This window comes from Sciurus carolinensis, chromosome 8 (genome assembly GCF_902686445.1).
Source record: "Sciurus carolinensis chromosome 8, mSciCar1.2, whole genome shotgun sequence".
NCBI classification, from domain to species: Eukaryota; Metazoa; Chordata; class Mammalia; order Rodentia; family Sciuridae; genus Sciurus; species Sciurus carolinensis.
This window is the reverse complement of record NC_062220.1, coordinates 25,228,304-25,243,640: the sequence shown is the minus strand read 5'-3', so window position 1 is coordinate 25,243,640 and position 15,337 is coordinate 25,228,304. Positions and strand designations below refer to the sequence as shown.

The following is a 15,337-nucleotide window of genomic DNA, read 5'->3' as shown; positions in this document are numbered from 1 at the left end:
GGATGATGTCCCCTTCATCATGGGTTCACTGGTACCTAGCACAGTACCTGACTTCAAGGTGGCATTTTAAAAAAGTTTTGAATTGAAGTAATGCCTCCTGTTTTAAAGTCAATACCTATTTGAAGATGTGCCATCCTGAGAGAACCACTCTCAATCTCATTCTACAGGGGGCCCCACATAGGCACGTTTAGAAAACTTCCAAAAGGAGACTCACAATTCCCATTGCCTTCAGCTTAGGGTCTTCAGACTGTCAAGACCTTCCACGCCCTATCTAAACTTGCCATTTATGTCTTTCCTGCTTGACTTTCTTTCTTGACCTTCCTCAGGCCCAACCTGGCCTAAAGATTTACCCTCCTCTCTGCTCCCCAACTTGCCCTTAATTCTGCTACTCCTTTTGTTGAATAGTCCATTTGGGACTTTCTTAGTCTAGCCTGAGTCGCACCTTCCTATGAATCCCTGTCTGGCTACCACCTCGGTTCACTGGCATTCCTTTAATACCCAAAGCATTAGTTGTCAGTCTTTCATCTTCGCACTTTAAACTGACTTGCTTTGCATTTAATTCTTTCATTAACTTACTACTTGTCTCAACTGAATTTTAAACTATAGAGTCTTTATGCTAGAACTCAGGTTTACAGCACAGTTGTGTTGAAAAGAGAAGCCCTCATCGGTATTTGTTTCAATTTCATGACACTAAACAAGGAACAGGTGAGTTATTTCCTGTGTTTCTCTTAAACCAGAGACATGCAATGAAGTCCACCTATTCAGTTCACTTAAATTACTGAGCAATTAGTCAGACCTGGGCAGTAAGCTCAGGGCTGCAAATACAAATAGGCAGATCCCTGCTCTGGAAGTTGGTCTGTTCCCCAAATTAAGTTGTTATAGTTAAGCAATGTTGTGCAGCAAAATTTGGTAGTGTGCCGGAGATACAAAGTGCTATCAAGGCAAATAAAAGAAGTGTTATTATGCTTAGTGGGATCAAAAAAGGTTTCTAGAGTTAACAACTAAATTGAAACTTCTATTGGCCTTCACAAACAGAAAATCAGGAAAACGCATTTATTCCAGGCAAAGGAAGGCGCTTGGTGGACAAAGATTAGAGATGTGAAAGGCCAAGTTGTTAAGAAACGCCTAGATGATGGTAGCCAGATCACTATAAGTGAAGGGGCGTGATGGAAGACGAAGCTGAAAGAGAATGAAAGGTAGCTAGAGGAAGATGCCAAGTTCGGGAGGCAGCGCTTAAGGGTAAGAGATTAGGATTGTTCACCGCTATAATGGCGGTGACAGATAAAGTCGGATTTACGGTCTTGTGGGCATTAAGATTACTAGCACGGTAATTCTAGAAGTCCTGTGGAAGCACAGTCACGCGCTATGAATGGGGACGTGGCGTCCGGACAGCCGCGCCCACACAGAGCCAGAGCACAGGACTGGGGCCTGCGGCAGGCCGAACGACTAGAGTTGGGCGGGAATCGGGTTCACGCAACTCGGCGCGCTCGCGGGGACGTGGCGCTTTCCAGCCTATCCGGGCTACGCAATTGTGGGGCCAATGGCTACTAGGGGAAGCTCTGCGTCGACGGAGGGCTTGTTGGTGATTTGTTGGGAAGACGCCGGCGAGACGGATGAGGGCGGGGCGCGGGCCCGCTTCCGGTTGGGCGGTGCTTGAGCGTGTGAGCGGAGCCGGTGGGTGAGCCGCGGCCACTGTAACCTGGGCTGTGAGGCTGCGGAAAAAGGTAAGTTCTGTGGTGCTCAGCTCCTCTGCCGCCGCCGTGTCTTTATTCGTTTTCTCCCTGTCCCGGAGCCTTTCTCCTGGAGCGGCGTGGGCTTTTTTTCATTGGTGGCTCGTGTCTCTGCTGGCGCCGGTTCCGGGCCTGAGCCTTTCCATGATCCCAGGGGCAGCGTGCGCAGCCTGGGATGGAACCCCCAACTAGCATTCCCACACGCTCTGGGCAGAGTGCTGCGTTCCGTCGAACTTTGGCTCCCTAACTCACGTTCTGTTGGGTACTGTTTTATGCCTGGCTTGCCGCGTCCTTTCTCTCGGATCCCTGATCTACACCATTCACAGTGTACCTAGACTAGAGGGTCACTTTTGTTTGCCTCCTGAAGGTCGGAGAGCAGTAGGGAAGGGTTATTGAATCTGCTGCCTGCCACCTCCCACTCACTCGCCTGCCTGGATCTGCCAGCCCCGCCCCAAGGCCACATCCCGGGGGTTGGTGCATCTGCCAATAAAGTCGTGTTCGCTGACTTAAAGGGTGTAGGAAGAAGACGGAAAGTACGAATGAAGACCTATGTGATTTTTTAAAAACATTTATAAATGCAAAGAAAAATCGAAATTTTCGGGCTCCGGTGTTTGGTTCATACCCAAGTCAGCAGTGAGAACAGTCTTAAAAACTTTATTAAGGAATTGCTCCTTTTTTTTTTTTTTTTTTTAAACCTTGTTTCGTTGCTTCAAACCCTAGATCCCAGTTCTGATTTTTGGCATACCGTGTTAGGAAGTAATCTTAATTCCCTACAGCTTCTATGATTAAGAGTCGTTGAGTGGTTTGCAGTTTGGAAAGCTACTTTTCTATCAAGGAAAAAATCTCTCTGGGTCCCTCCTAAAACGTTTGAGTTTTTCATTTGAATTCCTAAGTATACAAAGCCCCAGAGAAGTGTTTTTTGAGAATTGAAGTATATTCATTTCCTGACTTGGACCATAAAATCAGCGCTAATGAATTGTGAATAGGTGCATCTAGTTTGTTTTTGTTCTAGTATTTTGTTGAGCTTGGAAGTAGAGAACCCCAGAATCTCTGATAAATTACTGTTTGCCATGGAATGGAGCTTAACCTAAGACAAATGCATTTTTTTTTACCTCGTTCAGTAGATTGAGTTAACCAAGTACCAGATGATAGTCATCACTGAAGAATTTGTGGAACAGTTCAAATGAGGGATCAGAAATAACGTATAAATTGTATTTGTGTAGATAGGATGAGTTTTCCTCCTAGGCCTGATCTGAGTTTACAATAATTCAAGGGTCTCCAGAGGGTTTGGGATTTTTTCTTTCTTTCTTTCTTTTTAAGAATCACAACTAGAAGAACCATAAACTAACAAAAATCTGAGTGTTCTGGAGTATATGGTACTCAAGTAGAGCTTTTTTTTTTTTTTTTTTTTTTTTTTTTTTTTTTTTTTTTTTTTTTTTTTTTTTTTTTTTTTTTTTTTTGCGGTGCTGGGGATTGAACCCAGGGCCTTGTGCTTATGAGGCAAGCACTTTACCAAATGAACTATATCCCCAGCCTCAAGTAGAGCTTTGAAACCAATGTCTCATCATGTTTACTTCCATTCATCTGGTAATGTATCAAGAAATACTTAATAATAGCCGTGTATATACATTGTACCAGAATAGGCAATCAGTTCATTGGTATTACAGGTTTTCTGTAACCTGGAGATGCCGGGGATGTTGGAGGGATAGCAATTGGAAATGCCTGTTAGAAAGTAAGGCCCTAGATCCTCTCTCTGAACTTTTCAATATAGATGTTACTGATGTAATTTACCCGTACTAGAGTTAACGTAAATTAACAGCAGCTGAAATAACACTTCTGAATGTAGCTGGCAGTTAGCCAGATCCAGTAAGGGGATTTGAGGTTGGAGAACACAGGCAGGAACCACATTGCTGCCAAGTACTGCCCAGTTAATCTGGTAAAATGTAATCTAAAAAGTGCAAGACAATATATTAGGAACTATAGAGGAAAAATAATTTATAATAGCTAAATGAAGAAATTCTTCCAAATATGTAGAATCTGTAGGGGAACTAAGGAGACAACTTAAAGTAGCCTTTGATCATGATATGGAGCGGTACAAACAAATGTAGGAGAATTGGTACTGATCACTTCTAGCTTGAGTGATCATAGTAAATAGGTCTTTTCATCTAGGGTCTTAAATTATTTACAGGCATTTGACCCTGAGGGAATGTACTAAAATAATTGCCAAGTTCTCAAGACTTCATGCATGTTACTTATACACAAAATTAACAAATTAACAAACATCAAATCTCTCGTCTCTACGTTTTGCATTCTTTCCTATGATAGTTAATTATGTACTTAAAGTTCATCAACCAAAAGGAAATGTTTTTCTTCCAGAGTTTCTAGAACTTTTTTCTTACAAGAAAGTTTTTGATTTTGTAGCCAGAAAAATTTCAGGTTCATTCCGAGTTGCTTTGATGATGGAACTAATGAAGCTTAAAGTATTAGTTTCATTCTCAGGTATTTTCCTTCAGCAGCTAAATTTTGTACTTTCATATACTTAGGTGTCTTGTAAATGAATTCCCACTGTCACAATTAATTTAATTAGAATGTATTAACTAATAAATTTATGTGTCAGGAGAGAAATGTTAGCTAAGTGGCTTGTCAGAATTGTATCTCATCAAATTATGAAGTATGATATTACTACTTTTTCCCAGTTCTATAACCTGGGCCTTGGCACAGTTGAGTATAGTTAAATTGCTGTCAGACTGTTGCCCATAATCCCCAATTGAAGTAGACATTAAACAGTGAGATCCCATCTTGGCTACATTATGGAGAAATGTCTTTTTTGCTGAATATCCAGCTCAGAGAACTGGAATTTTACCACCACACCCATTTCTCTCACTCATTAAATTTGAGTAATGGGCCTGTGGTCAACCATAATTGTGGGATCACTTATTGTTAATATTCCTGAGAAGTTGAATTTAATTTAGACATCTGAGTTTCCTAAAACAATCTACTTTCTGTGAGCAATAGATTTTTATCAAAAGTGGCCAGGAAGAAAGGGGGGGAGAAGAAAGAATTTAGAGCTGTCAAGGAAATTTTTTTTCAATGTATAAAATAAAATGATTCTTATGACTCATTATTAAAATCAAACTTAGGTCATTAATCTTTTCTCCTTCAGATTACTGAAATAATTCATGAAAATAACTTTGCAGAAGACCTTTATTGGTGACGTACTGCAAAAGGATAATAGCTACTTAGTACCTTTATCCTGTTCTAGTCCTTTAGTTCGTAACTCACTAACATGGTACTGTGCAATATAAGTATAATACCAGCCACATATGTCATTTTAAATTTTTGGATGAAAATTTTGAACAGGTGAAATTAATTTTGATATTTTATATAACAAAATAGCATTTTTTTTTCAAAATAGCATTCTTTTGATATAAAATATAACACATAGTATATCTTAATTAGCATTAGCCACATTTTAAGTACTTAGGAGTCACATGTGGGTAATGGCTAGACACTTTTTTTTTTTTTTTTTTTGAGAAAAAAAATATTAGATGCTACCCTTGTAAAGGAGGAACAGAATTTTAGATAAACTTAAAAAACATTTGATATAAGGAGTGGGGGATGCATTTTTCACAAACCTTGGTTTACTTTCTAGATCACATGGTTAAAGCTAGACAGCTAAGTTTTCACTTGTATATGTCATAAATTTTCCTAATATGTTAACTGTTGTGTAACTGTGCTGGAGCTGGTAGAGAGCTAAGACGGGTCCTTTAGCTTGTAGCTTTCTAACTTGATTTCATTGTGGTTGACAAGAGAATGACAGAATTCAGATTGGAGTTCAGAAATGAACTCTATTAATATAGTTCTTCATGTGTGTATGAGGCATATGAAAACTTATTTTGTACCATTTCTTTTCATTTTTCCCACATAAAATATCCTTTCTCTTATAAGGATATTCTTTGTTTCTACTGGAAATTTTATATGTGTATGGATTTTCTAGTACAGTTGGGTTTTGATGGGTTTTTGTTTTTGTTGTGTGTGTCTATATTCATAAAACAAGAGGCCTTTTGTTAGAGATTCTAATAGCCAGAAGTTGGTATATGTGGGCACAAAGAGCTTTTTTTTCCCCCAAAAAATAGAAGTTATTTAAAGTGTAGATTTTTGCAGTGCTTACTGCAGAGGGATGAAGATTAGTAGAACCATTGGCCTCACCCGCCAGGTGGTCCTTCATAGCCTTTTTTAGGCAGTTTCATCAGTGGTAAGATAGCCAGATTTTAGGTGACAGTGAATGTTGAAGCAGAGTCAGCAGTGTACACACCTGTGTGCATGAAATAATAGGAAAGCAAACTAGAAGAAATAACAGTCTAGGAAAGAAGATTTGGGGTGGTGGAGACTTGAGAAGTGTTGTTTAATGAAATGGAGGAGCCAGTAGAGGAATGGGCACAGCAAGATTGAGAGTGGAAGGAAAGAGAAATGAATGCATGATTAAGCCAGGTCTTTATTCTTTTGGATTCTTCTTATATTCTTGTATCAAAATATGAAGTCTGAGACATAAATGCAGTTTTCCCTCTAAATCACAAAGTGAATCAGTTTGTTACATTTCTTTTTTTTTATTTATTTTTATTGTAAACAAAGGGGATACATGTTGTTTCTGTTTGTACATGAAGTAACAGCATACCATTTGCATATTCATGTTTGATTCATTCTGTTATTTTTTTCCTTTCCCTCCAACCCCTCCCACCTCTCTTTTCCCTCTATACAGTCCCTCCTTCCTCCATGCTTGCCCCCCTCCCACCCCCCATTATGTGTCATCATCCGCTTATCAGTGAGATCATTTTTCCTTTGGATTTTTGAGATTGGCTTATCTCACTTAACATGATATTCTCCAATTTCATCCATTTGCCTGCAAATGCCATAATTTTATTATTCTTTATAGCTGAGTAATATTCCATTGTATATATATATATATACCACAGTTTCTTTATCCATTTATCAATTGAAGGGCATCTAGGTTGGTTCCACAGTCTGGCTATTGTGCATTGAGCAGCTGTGAACATTGATGTGGCTGTATCTCTGTAGTATGCTGATTTTAAGTCCTTTGGGTATAGGCCGAGGAGTGGGATAGCTGGGTCAGATGGTAGGTCCATTCCAAGTTTTCTAAGGAATCTCCACACTGCTTTCCAGAGTGGCTGCACTAATTTGCAGCCCCACCAGCAATGTATGAGTGTACCTTTTTCCCCACATCCTCTCCAACACCTATTGTTGCTTGTATTCTTGATAATCGCCATTCTAATTGGGGTGAGATGGAATCTTAGTGTAGTTTTGATTTGCATTTCTCTTATTACTGAAGATGGTGAACATTTTTTCATATGTTTGTTGATTGCTTGTAGATCTGTGAAGCGTCTGTTCATATCCTTAGCCCATTTGTTGATTGGGTTATTTGTATTCTTGGTGTAGTTTTTTGAGTTCTTTATATATTCTGGAAATAAGTGCTCTATCTGAAGTATGAGTGGCAAAGATATTCTCCCACTCTGTAGGCTCTTTCTTCGCATTGCTGATAGTTTCCTTTGCTGAGAGAAAGCTATTTAGTTTGAATCTGTCCCAGTTATTGATTCTTGATTTTATTTCTTGTGCTATGGGAGTCCTGTTAAGGAAGTCTGATCCTAAGCCAACAAGGTGAAGATTTGGACCTACTTTTTCTTCTATAAGATGCAGGGTCTCTGGTATGATTTCAAGGTCCTTGATCCATTGTGAGTTGATTTTTGTGCAGGGTAAGAGATAGTGGTTTAGTTTCATTCTGTTGCATATGGATTTCCAGTTTTCCCAGCACCGTTTGTTGAAGAGGCTATCTTTTCTCCATTGCATATTTTTGGCCCCTTTGTCTAGTATGAGAAAATTGTATTTATTTGTGTTTGTGTCCGTGTCCTCTATTCTGTACCATTGATCTACCTGTCTATTTTGGTGCCAATACCATGCTGTTTTTGTTACTATTGCTTTGTAGTATGGTTGAAGTTCTGGTATTGTGATATCCCCTGTTTCATTCTTCCTGCTAAGGATTGCATTAGCTATTCTGGGTTTCTTATTCTTCCAGATAAATTTCATGACTGCTTGCTCTATTTCTGTAAGGTACGTCATTGGGATTTAGTTTGTTACATTTCTTTATGCCACATGTCTCAAAACTATACAGTTTCTATCCTTTCCAGGTCCCCAAGTGTTTAACCATTTATCCATCTTGTAATATTTGGGGTTTGCAAGAGTTGTTAGGGTATTATGCTGTATTTTTATTCTGAGGATATGATTTACCACTTACAGAATTTTTCTAAATGTGAAGTTCCCTTATTGGTAGTCATAAGGAAAATCCCTTGTCATAGTGACTCCTGATTTTACTTGCTTCTAGAAGCTTCTGACATAGCTATTACTTGATCATATTATCCATTATCAGCAACATATTCTGTTCCTTGTTTCATAAAATTTTATTTATCTAAAGAATTATTTAGTTTTAGGTAGAAATTTCATTTTACCTTGAAATAAAGGTATACTTACTTGGATGTTGAATTTAAGAGAGCCACTAAGTCTCTGATTTTTCTCTGTACTGTTCAACTGATGTGACTGATAGACTGAATTATTGAAGGATCAGCTGAAATGTTATTTGCCTTGAGCAATGTTTTACTTTAAAAAATATTTATCTTATGTCTTAAAAATAGATACACATTTTTTCCTTCAATCTTTTTTTTTCCCCCAGCCTGGAGATATAGCTTGAAAATATTTGTTTTGCCACCTACTATTGAAAGCATTTTTTTGTAATGTTTAAATTAAAAGGTAATACATATGAGAGGATACTTATTTACAAAAGTTAGATTTGCATTAAAGTTCACTTCCATACTGGCCTTACTGACCCACTGCACCCCTCTGTCTTTTCCCTTGAGCCTAGAGATTACCACTATTTACACATGGGTGTTTATCCGTCTACCCCATTTTCATGCATGTGTTATATTTTATACAAATGTAAACAACCTGGGGAGACTCTTTAGTTTTGATTTGCTTTTTATATAAGTGAGATCATATGCCAGATGCAGTGGTGCATGCCTGTAATCCCAGTGGCTCAGGAGACTGAGACAGGAGGATTGCAAGTTCAAAGCCAGCCTCAGCAACTTAGCAAGCCCCTAAGCAACTCAGCAAGACCCTGTCTCAAAATAAAATATAAGAAGGTATGGGGATGTGGCTCAGTGATTGAGTGCCCTTTGGTTCAGTCCCCAGTACCAAAAAAAAAAAAAAAGAGGTCTTGACATTATCTTTTCAAATGGCCTTTTTTCGGGGGGGCAGGGGTGTGCTTAACATATCTTGGTGAGTGCTATATTTCACTTAAGATAGATCCACTCATTCTTTTTAAACTTGTTGTACTTTTCCCTAATACAGATTTAATGTTTTACCAGTTCTCTGGTTTAGCTTGTTTCCAGTTATCTTAATAAATAAAAACTCTGATGCTGGTTGCAGTGGTATGCACCTGTAACCTAGCTATTCAGAGAGACTGAGGCAGGAGGATCACATGTTCAATGCTAGCCTGGAAAACTTAGCAAGACCCCATCTCCAAATAAATGAAAAGGTCAGTAGCTATGGTTGATTGGTAAAGCACCCCAGGTTCAATCCCTAGTACCCCAAAATTAAAAACAAGCTGTCATCATTTAACATCTTCATATGGCATCTTTTTATGCAAATTTGTGTTTGATGGAATGGAATGAAAGTGTTAAGGAAGTTTCAGAAATATAACCAAGTCTAACATTGGTGGGAGCAGTATAAGAAAAGTACCCACTACCCCCTTTCTCTGTGGATCTCATGGTCTTGCTTTCTCCTTGCTTCCCCTGATGGGTTTTTATCAGTCTTAACTACCACATCATCAGGTAACATTATCTTTTTTGAGAATGGGCCCTTGGGGAGTAACCACCCCTGCTTACCTCCTTAGCTACATTCTTTTGTTTTATTGGCACTGTCCTATTTATTTTGTAATGCTTTCTGCTCTGGTGTCTATCCTCTACCAGTCCAGGACCTCCCAACTCCCCTGCTGAGCTGCTTTCCCAATTTTGCATCCCGTGCCCTCTGTGCTCTTTCACAGCCTGAAAGTTGTTCATGGAGGCCTCAGATTGTGCCTTTCTATAGTCAGCTCTCTAAGTTGTGTTGCAATTAAACATATTTCTTTAAGGGATCTTTATATAACATGTTCACCTTTAGCTATACTAGGCATATTTTAGTTTTTCAAATCCAAAGAACTGTATAAATCCAAGTGAATATAACCTGACTTTATTTAGCTACTAACTGGGGCTTTCAAGAAAAATGGATACATTGAAAGATGTGTAATATATTTGGCATATTTAATCTCCTTATCCCCTGACACAGTTCACTTCCTTCATTCTGGTTCCCAAAACTTTCAGACAAGAATAAGATTAGGAATTCTGTAGGGACTCTAAGTTGGGAACTTATAGAAAATATTTTGTTAGTATTTACATATAAAATGTGAATGCTTAGACTGGCTAGGTCCATAGTGACATCCTGGGAAAGGTGAAATCTCTGACTGGTTTAATATGCAGATTAGGACAGGGTGTAATTCATTTAATTCTCATGTGGTACAGCATCCCTCTGTACTGTAGCCTTCTGTAGTTTCCTACGGCTGTTAACAAATTGCTACAAACTTGAGTGAATTTAAAAAATAGAATTTTATTGTTGCTCGGTTCTGGAGGCTAAAAGTTCAAACTCATAGGTGTAGGCAGGACCATACTCTCTGAAGACTTTAGGGGAGGATCTTTCCATAGCTGTTCCTAATTTCTGGCGTTTGTCAGCTGTCCTCGGCATTCCCTGACATGTAGATGCATCACTTCAATCTCTGCCTTTTTCATTATATGGCACTCTCATTCGTGTGTCTGTGTCCAAATTTTTGTCTTATAAGGACTCCAGTCTTTGGATTAGAGCCCACCCTAAAGCAGTATGACTTCATTTTAACTTGATCACATCTGCAAAATCCCTCTATTTCCAAATAAAGTCACAGTCAAAGGTACGAGGGATTAGGCATAACAGGAGAAGAGTGAGAGATAATGTGAAATTGCAAAAATTTATTCTCACTGGGGGCAGGCCATTCGGAGTCCATGTTTCATTGATGAAAGATTAATTCTAAAATGAAAGCCTCAGAAAACCTTTCCCCTTGATTTTTAATTGTTTGTTTGTTTTGGTATTTTTATCTCTATGGCCTTAATATCTCTGGACAGTACCATGGGATATCTATAGAGTATGCTAAACAGGTCTTTAACCCAAAACTTTTCTGTAGTTTTTTTAGTTCCATTTTTCAATAAAGTGTTCCAGTCTTGTGCTTGTTCATGAAGTTCATCTGTGACTGCAGAGCAGCAGTGTGAAGGCCTGGAGAAGAGCCTGGGATTCTATACTTTGAATAGTACTCCAGGTGGTTCTTAGGCTTGGGCACGTTTGAGAAACACAACTGTGCAGAGGGATAAAGTTCTTATGACAGGACCATATGAATGGCTTGGTCTTTGGTGATGATTCATGATTGAACCTGGTCTTGGGAAACTTGGTGTTATAGAACAAGGAAACTGCTCGATATTTCATTGGTTCCTAATGGGATAGTCATCAGAATCACAGGAGAGAAGCATTTAAAGCTACAGATGCCTGGACTCAACTTCAGAGATTCTAAATCAATGGGGAAACTTATTTAAATGATTCCTAGGTGACTAATAACCAGCCAGATTTCAAGACCAGACCACTAATACAGTATAAAAAGTAAAGGATTTGGAATCAGGATTTAAATCTTGGTCCTTTGACTTTTAAATGTTATCCACTGGGACAAAAGGATTAAAGTTCTACTTTGATGTCTTTTAAAGAGACACTACTTACAAAGTAGAGATTTTAGCTATAAATTCCTTATCAACCTACAGTCAAATGAAGAAAACTGGTGAAAATTTCCCACCATGATAATCTTGAGAATCTGATGCTCTTCCATATTTATTGTATGGGTTAAGTAAAATATTTGGGTAATATAAATGACTTGCGTAGACTTGTACGAACATGAAAAATTTAACTGGAACGTGAATGTTTTCTTGTTTAATTGTTAGGCTTATTGCCTCCTTTACCAACTGTCTCTTGTTTTTTTTTAAGATCTGATTATCATGGACCTGCGACAGTTCCTTATGTGCTTGTCCCTGTGCACAGCCTTTGCCTTGAGCAAGCCCACAGAAAAGAAGGACCGTGTACATCATGAGCCTCAACTCAGCGACAAAGTTCACAATGATGCTCAGAGTTTTGATTATGATCATGATGCCTTCTTGGGTGCTGAAGAAGCAAAGACCTTTGATCAGCTGACACCAGAAGAGAGCAAGGAAAGGCTTGGGTAAGGTGCCAGCTCTCAGGGGGCTACTTAGGGTAATACCATTCTTTATAAATCAGTGAATACTTTTTTTCTTTTCTGATTTAGTCACCACTAAATTTAGGCTGAACCCTATCTTCTGAAAGCTAACCACAGGATTGCTACCACTAAAATTTAATTAAGTGCCTGCTTTCCTACATTTCTTCATTGAATAACAATTTGTATCTCATTCTACAAAGCAAAAATCATTTTTGCATAAAAGTACCAGGTATTGAAAGATCCAGCTTGAACTGTATTGTCTTGATCCCAGAACTTTACATGGATCATCTTATCTCTGCTGCTTTTAATTTTGAAAAATGATCTGTGATCTATCTATTCATTATTGCCCAAGCCTAGTCCTTGAGTGGCAAAAAAAAATTGCAGATTTTTACCCTTGGACTATCACTTTCTCTAAAGTTTATCATTTTCAGGGTGTCCTTCAACACAGGCCAAACCAATCTTGTCCTTTAGAGATTTTAACAAATAATGGTCTTACTGTCAGAGCTTCAGTAATGGCTGGGCCATAGCTTCTGTGACTCTCTGAGCAGTCTTTTACATACAGTTTATTTAGGAGAATCCCAGCCGATTATTTCTAACTGAAGGTCTGAGAATGTCTTTTGGTTCTTCTAAAGCCTTGCTTTTGAAGAAAAAGTCAATTTTGTTAAAAATGACTCTTCAGTGAGCACTGTTGGTACAACTTTCTGAGCTGTACTCAAGAGATTTGTGTGGCAAGTTGTACCACTTAGCAATTTCCAAAAATATTTTGCCATCAGAGATAGTGGTATGATTTAAGACATTATTAAAGAGTGTGCTTTAGACTTCAGTACAAATTTATTCTTTCTTTGTGTTGTCTGACTAAAGGGTACAATATTTTATTCTTCAACATTATCAGAAAGTGATTAAAAGATTTTGCTACATACAATGAACCAGCTACCCCAAGACACTTGAAAATAGATATAATTGGGTACTGTGGTGCACACCTCTAATCCTAGCAGCTTAGGAAGCTGAGGCAGAAGGATTGCATGTTCAAGACCAGACTGGGCAATATAGCAAGACCCTATCTGGTAATAAAAAGGGTTGAATATGGTAGAGTGCCCCCAAGTTCAATCCCCAATACCACCAAAAAAGAAAGAAAGAAGGTAGATATAAAAATCATATATCAAAAAGTCAGTCTTGGGCTGGGAATATAGCTCAGTTGGTAGAGTGCTTGCCTCAAATGCACAAGGCCCTGGGTTCAATCCCCAGCACCACCAAAAAAAAAAAAAAAAAAAAAAAAAAAAAACAGTCTTATTAGGTTGCTTTTCTAACTTTGAGAGACTGTGCTCATTTTCAGTTTAAATCTTATAACTGTGCTAACATTCCAGGCTGAAAATAGAGATGCATGAGGGTGTTCTCAGTCTTTGTCATGCCTCTTACTATTGTACCTGTTCATCCTACATTCAGTCTGCACAAATCTCTTCACAGAATTACTCTTAAATAATGAAGGTCCCTTAGTTTTGGTGTCATTTAAGGTAGATGTTCTGGCTCTTTGCAGGCAATAGAACAGTTCTGCTAGCAGTTTTCAGTAGAGAAAAAAATGTTGATTTTTTGTTATGAGCAAATATCAAAAGTTCAACACGAGTGGACTGTATTTAATTAGAATATGAATGAACTAAGTACTTTTTGCTTCTCCCAAATTTTGGAGATAGTGACAGATATCCCTAGTTTATGCAATAACATACTGTTGGAATCACAAATCCCAGGTAACTTATTTTAAAAAACTTATTTACTGTGGCATTTCTAAACATTGTTTTGGTAGGTAACTATATACCAGAGTTGGAAGACCACAGATTCCTCCTTTTTTTCCATCTCTCTATAAGGCAAGCAATTAAGAGAAAAGTCATTGTTTATACCCATATTTGCAAAATTTTGTTACTGTTTCTGAAATATTCAGTAGTACCTAGAAGACCATAGAAGTAATTCTAACATACAATTGTTTGGACCTTTTTCTTGTTAATTAAGGTTTGACAAATAGGAAATTTTTTCTACATGTATATTATTATCATTCTCCTCCTTCCCCCAAAGCACTAATTTTCACATATTTATCCTTCAAATGAAGGTTTTTGTTTTGAGGTAGTGTGCCTTAATATTAAAAAGTTCTCACCCTTGATATATTTTTTACAGAAATTAACTAGAGCAGCTCATTATCTTTTTGGGGAATCACAGGCTCAAACACTTTGGAAGTCTAATGAAAACTAAAGATTCTTCTTTAGAAAAGTACACAAGTATGGATATATATATAAAATTTTGCTTGCCAAAAATTTCAGAACTATTATGCATCCTTCTAGAGCCATTTACTGACCAAATTCTTAAAAAAAAAAAAAAAAAAAGTCAGCTTTTTATGCCACTTGAACATGTAGAGACATATTTTACCTCATAAGAGTAATAAAAGGAGGTCCACTAAGTGCATTATATCTGTCCTAGATTAAATGCTGGCTTAGTGGCATCATAATTATGTCCATAGGGTCCTCCAGTGTCATAGTATACTACCCCATTCACTTCATAAATTAACACAAGCTTTTAAAGATCAGAATTAAAGCTTCCTGCTTTAAATAGGATGTGCCCAGTGTATTTTCATAACTGCCTGCAGCCTGTATGGACTGCAAGACATGAATGACTTTTTTATTTTTAGAGGGTTATCATATATACATGTGTGTGCATGTGTGTTCTCATGCCAGACCACATGTGTCTCACAAAGTATGAAATATTTATTATCTATCCCTTTCCAAAAACAAGATTCTAACCCCTACATTAAACCATTTGGGCTATTTCCAGTAACTAGAATGCTTTTCAACCTCTTTCATCTTTAAAAAAGCCCATCTTGAGGGACGGGGGATATAGCTCAGTTGGTAGAGGGCTTGCCTCACATGCACAAGGCCCTGGGTTCAATCCCCAGCACCACACACACTCACAAAAAAAGCCCATCTTGAATAGTCATGTGTCTTTTTTTATCTGGGCAGTACGCTTCAGGCTATTTATAATAGTTTAAAAATATCATTTAGGGATAGAAGTTTTGATACCTTGCCCTTTTTTTCTTAATAGTACAATAGCATTATTGGTATCCAATGCCATTTTAGCATAAATTGGATTCCATTGTAGATAATAATGCAGAAATTTTCACAACTGGTATAACTTAATTCTGTTAATATCATTTAAACTCTACAGATTT

The 15,337-nt window shown here is 37.9% G+C and overlaps 1 protein-coding gene and 1 non-coding gene across 3 annotated transcripts in view; both read left to right on the top strand.

Annotated features, from left to right (window-relative positions):
- The first annotated feature begins 1,627 nt into the window (after positions 1 to 1,627).
- Positions 1,628 to 15,337, top strand: part of Calu (calumenin) — a 31,987-nt gene continuing 18,277 nt past the window's right edge. For both annotated transcript variants that reach the window (XM_047560832.1, XM_047560831.1), the window contains exons 1-2: positions 1,628 to 1,724; positions 11,883 to 12,114. In XM_047560832.1, coding sequence (XP_047416788.1) covers positions 11,894 to 12,114 — 221 coding nt within the window. In that variant the 5' untranslated portion in view covers positions 1,628 to 1,724; positions 11,883 to 11,893. The remainder of the gene's footprint in view (positions 1,725 to 11,882; positions 12,115 to 15,337) is intronic.
- On the top strand, positions 13,310 to 13,382 carry Trnal-caa (transfer RNA leucine (anticodon CAA)). Its single transcript has one exon. It is a non-coding gene; the product is annotated as a tRNA-Leu (tRNA).